This window comes from Squalius cephalus (genome assembly GCF_949319135.1).
Source record: "Squalius cephalus genome assembly, chromosome: 3".
Classification (NCBI taxonomy): Eukaryota; Metazoa; Chordata; class Actinopteri; order Cypriniformes; family Leuciscidae; genus Squalius; species Squalius cephalus.
This window is the reverse complement of record NC_137124.1, coordinates 12,391,255-12,394,756: the sequence shown is the minus strand read 5'-3', so window position 1 is coordinate 12,394,756 and position 3,502 is coordinate 12,391,255. Positions and strand designations below refer to the sequence as shown.

At 34.9% G+C, this 3,502-nt stretch overlaps 1 protein-coding gene across 1 annotated transcript; it reads right to left on the bottom strand.

Moving 5' to 3' along the window:
- Nucleotides 1-680: 680 nt before the first annotated feature.
- On the bottom strand, nt 681-2,624 carry LOC307156432 (uncharacterized protein). The gene is made up of 6 exons (XM_079867773.1): nt 2,532-2,624; nt 2,063-2,416; nt 1,558-1,920; nt 1,356-1,484; nt 1,002-1,048; nt 681-925 (listed from the first exon to the last, which is right to left on the bottom strand). Exons 1-6 carry the CDS (start codon nt 2,599-2,601, stop codon nt 797-799), a joined length of 1,092 nt encoding a protein of 363 aa, XP_079723899.1. The 5' UTR covers nt 2,602-2,624; the 3' UTR covers nt 681-796.
- Nucleotides 2,625-3,502: the final 878 nt, after the last annotated feature.

The window sequence follows — 3,502 nt, the reverse complement described above, 5'->3', positions numbered from 1 at the left end:
CCTCCATGTTTTCAGCCGTGTTCAATTCAATATGCCATCTAACCGTAGGTCTTTGCATGATGCTGAATTGAAAACATTTTAGTTCTTGAACTGCATTTTAATACAAACTGCTTCACCTTTGCAATTTCGATTCTCAACAGCAGGGGGAGCTGAATAGACAAGCGTTATCATCAGTAAACCAGTGAAATTCTACTTCATCTGGCTCAGATAAGCTCATTTGTGTGTTAGTCTTTTTCAAAAAACGCCTTACACTGCTTAAAAGTGAAACTTATGTTTTTTTTTGTTTTGTTTTTGCGTCACCTGAACCTAAATACATATGCATGTAAAAAATAAAAAACCCTGCTAGTCTAACTGAGTGGCCATGAACAAAGAGAGCAGATTTTTTTTATTGAGGGCCACACATTGAATATGTTTAGCCCAGTTGTATTTTGCCCCTCTTAGTCATAAACATAATATAGTAAATTGCTATATTTCAATTTTGATTCTCTGATCATAAGTTCACTTATAAGACATATACGACATTTCTTTGTGAAAGAATAAGGCTCTCAGCAACTAGAAATACATTTTTGTGAAATGTTTTTCCACCAATGAATTTAAAACTTTGTTTCTTGAGGAATCATTCAGTGTTTGTACTGTAACTGGTATAGGCTTGTTGTGGATGATAATAGAATCAAGTTTTTGTAAGACAATGCCGTTTGTTTTATTAGAGCTCACGACAGCATTCAGATACATCAAATACAACTAATGAACACATAGGGCAATATTACTTTAATTTAAATGTTATATCACAGAATTATTATTTACTACTGTAACCTCTCGCAGCTGAGTACACTACATGTGTGCTTGAGCTTCTTTCAGTCTCGTGTCTGTTTGTGTTTCTTCCAGGGAAATGTACCGCTGCGTAGCTTATCTCCTCTGGTACACCCTAAAACCAACACCAAATACTCAATACACATAGCTAAACGAATAAAACAAAGCAATGTAGTATATTTAAATGTTACCTCATTAGCAGGAGACGAAGAAAGGGTTGTTTGTAATGGCTGGGTTTCTGCAAAGAATATGCAGAATATGCTTTCTTTTTAGTTATGACATGATATTTACACATTTTGGTATGTTATACGTACATGTGTATTTTGCAGTATGTAATCAAACCTCTCAGTCACCTCTCAATGATAAAATCAACATTTTGTTGTATTTTACAATTGAACATTAAATTCAGGTTGATTTAATTTAATTTTTTGGACAGTTATACCTTTTATTTTTATGTAATACATACAATCAGTGTCAGTAATGCTCTAATAATCAACATTATCGTACAATATTGTCTCAATATTCTTAAAATACAAATGGCTTACCAGAAAATGTTTCTTGTCGTTTTTGTGCTCTCTTACATAGAAGGATAGCGATGATCATCAAGCACAATATATTTGTTACTACCAAAACTGGGACCTTTAAGTCAGTCCAGGCCATCTCAGAAATTGGTTCTAAGATTTAAAAAAGTCAAAATATTCAAACTGCAATTAAAATGATTTAATGTATCGTATATAAATAATTTACCAATATCAATCCGACTTCCATTTCCAAACAGTATCTCTCCACACATGGCCACAGCGCAGTAGTAAGTCCCAGCGTCAGTTAAACTGAGATTGGGGAGATTGTAGATACAAGACTGTGTATGGGAATCTTTCTCAGAGCTCTTAATGCATTGATCGTTTCTGTTTCCATGCTTGTAAAGGATTCCTGGATGTGTATCTCCTGATTCTTGTCTAAACCAGTAGATGCTGTGATTTCCTTCACATCTTTCAGTGAGAACAGTACAGTGAAGATTCACAGAGTCTCCTGGGTTAAACTCATTTACTCCAGTACTCAAGTCCACTCCTGACAAAAACTGCTTAATGTGATGTTGTCTTGTATTTACCCCTAAAATTAGAATAGGATTATACATTATATACATTATATCATTTTATATACAGTATATATATATATACAGTATGTATATATATATATATATATATATATATATATATATATATATATATATAGTTTTTCTAGGTTTACTTACCTTTATAGTTTAAAAACAGCCCATTACCGAAAGTTATATGATCATAGTCACGAGCACCGCAGTAATAGATTCCAGTGTCTGATGGCTTTAAGTCTTTTATAATTAAAGTAAAATAATTATTTTTCTTTACAGCTGTCAATCTTGTGTCGTTCTTGAAGTCTCCGTAAAACGTTGGCGTTAAAGCATCAGTATAGAGACTGAGGATGCATGTTGGAGCTTCTCCCAGAGATTGCTTGAACCAGGAGAAGTAGTTCTCGTGGGCTTCAGATATCAAGCACTCTAAAGTTACAGTTTCACCTGCAGCGAAGGTCTCCAGGACTTTCTTTTGAACTACAGCAGCAGATGTGATGAAGCCTGAGAAGAAAAAGCACGAGCAGGACCATCAGAGCAGATCAGAAAAACACCCTTTCATAAATATAAGGTAAGAATTAACTTTGCAGAACAAATCTCTCTTCCAGAGCAAACACACCTGTCCTAAAGAGTAGAAAACATATCAGAAGTTTTAACATAGTTGAGGTCCTCTGTGCATTAGGCAACATCTTATGGAGCGTTTGTAAGACGTGTGGGTGTGAAACGCCTGGGTTTGGAGGAGTCAAGCCTTGTTTTTGCCTTGTAGATGATGTCTGGGTCTGATTGGCTGTTGTCATTTTTCCATTCAGGCTGTCTGACCCAAGACGTATAGCATGTGATGTGGCTCATCTTTTGCTCTTATGCTTATGATTGGAGTCTCTGTGAATCTTGTGTAATAATCAACTGGTAATATTTAATCTTTGTGAACTCTCATTTTCAGTAGTTTTTGACCTTTTATTTTCTTTCTTTCTTTCTTACACAGCAAGCTCAGAATAAAATACATTTATTTGATCAACCATATTGATAACCAGCAGTGGTGCAACGGATCACTAAACTCCTTTTATTTATTACTTAAAGCCCACTTTTAAGTACATCGATAACACAGCAAAAATCTAGCTTTTAATAATTAAACATTATTAAAGACAAGTGAACAGTCAGTAATAAAATAAGATCAAATACACAAATTACAAGCATAGATGAATACAATATAACAAAGTTACAAATAAAGTAAGGTCTAACAGTAGTATTCGTACAGAAATGTAACAATTAAATGCAAAATAACACTATAGTGTTCACTGTATAAATTAAATATAGATTAAGCTTTGTTAAAGATGTGTTTTGTTGTGTGATTAACATTAATGACACAGACAGCAGCAGATTTTTATAGGCTGCTGTCACTTTAAGACCTAATGAACGTATCCACATTTGATTTCTTTTTTGGTGATTTTTGCCTTTTATTGTGACAGGACAGTATAGAGTAGACAGGAAGCGAGGTGGGAGAGAGACGGGGGACGGGATCAGGAAAGGTCCATGAGCCGGGACTTGAACTCGGGCTGCCCGAGCACAGCGACACTACATGTCGGCGTGCTT

Excerpts from the sequence above, each read along its gene's own strand:
- LOC307156432 (XM_079867773.1), bottom strand. The coding sequence starts at position 2,601 with ATGTTGCCTAATGCACAGAGGACCTCAACTATGTTAAAACTTCTGATA. Across the intron at positions 1,049-1,355 it reads ACGACAAGAAACATTTTCTG|AAACCCAGCCATTACAAACA; the intron begins GTAAGCCATTTG and ends TATTCTTTGCAG. Across the intron at positions 926-1,001 it reads CTTCGTCTCCTGCTAATGAG|GGTGTACCAGAGGAGATAAG; the intron begins GTAACATTTAAA and ends TGTTGGTTTTAG.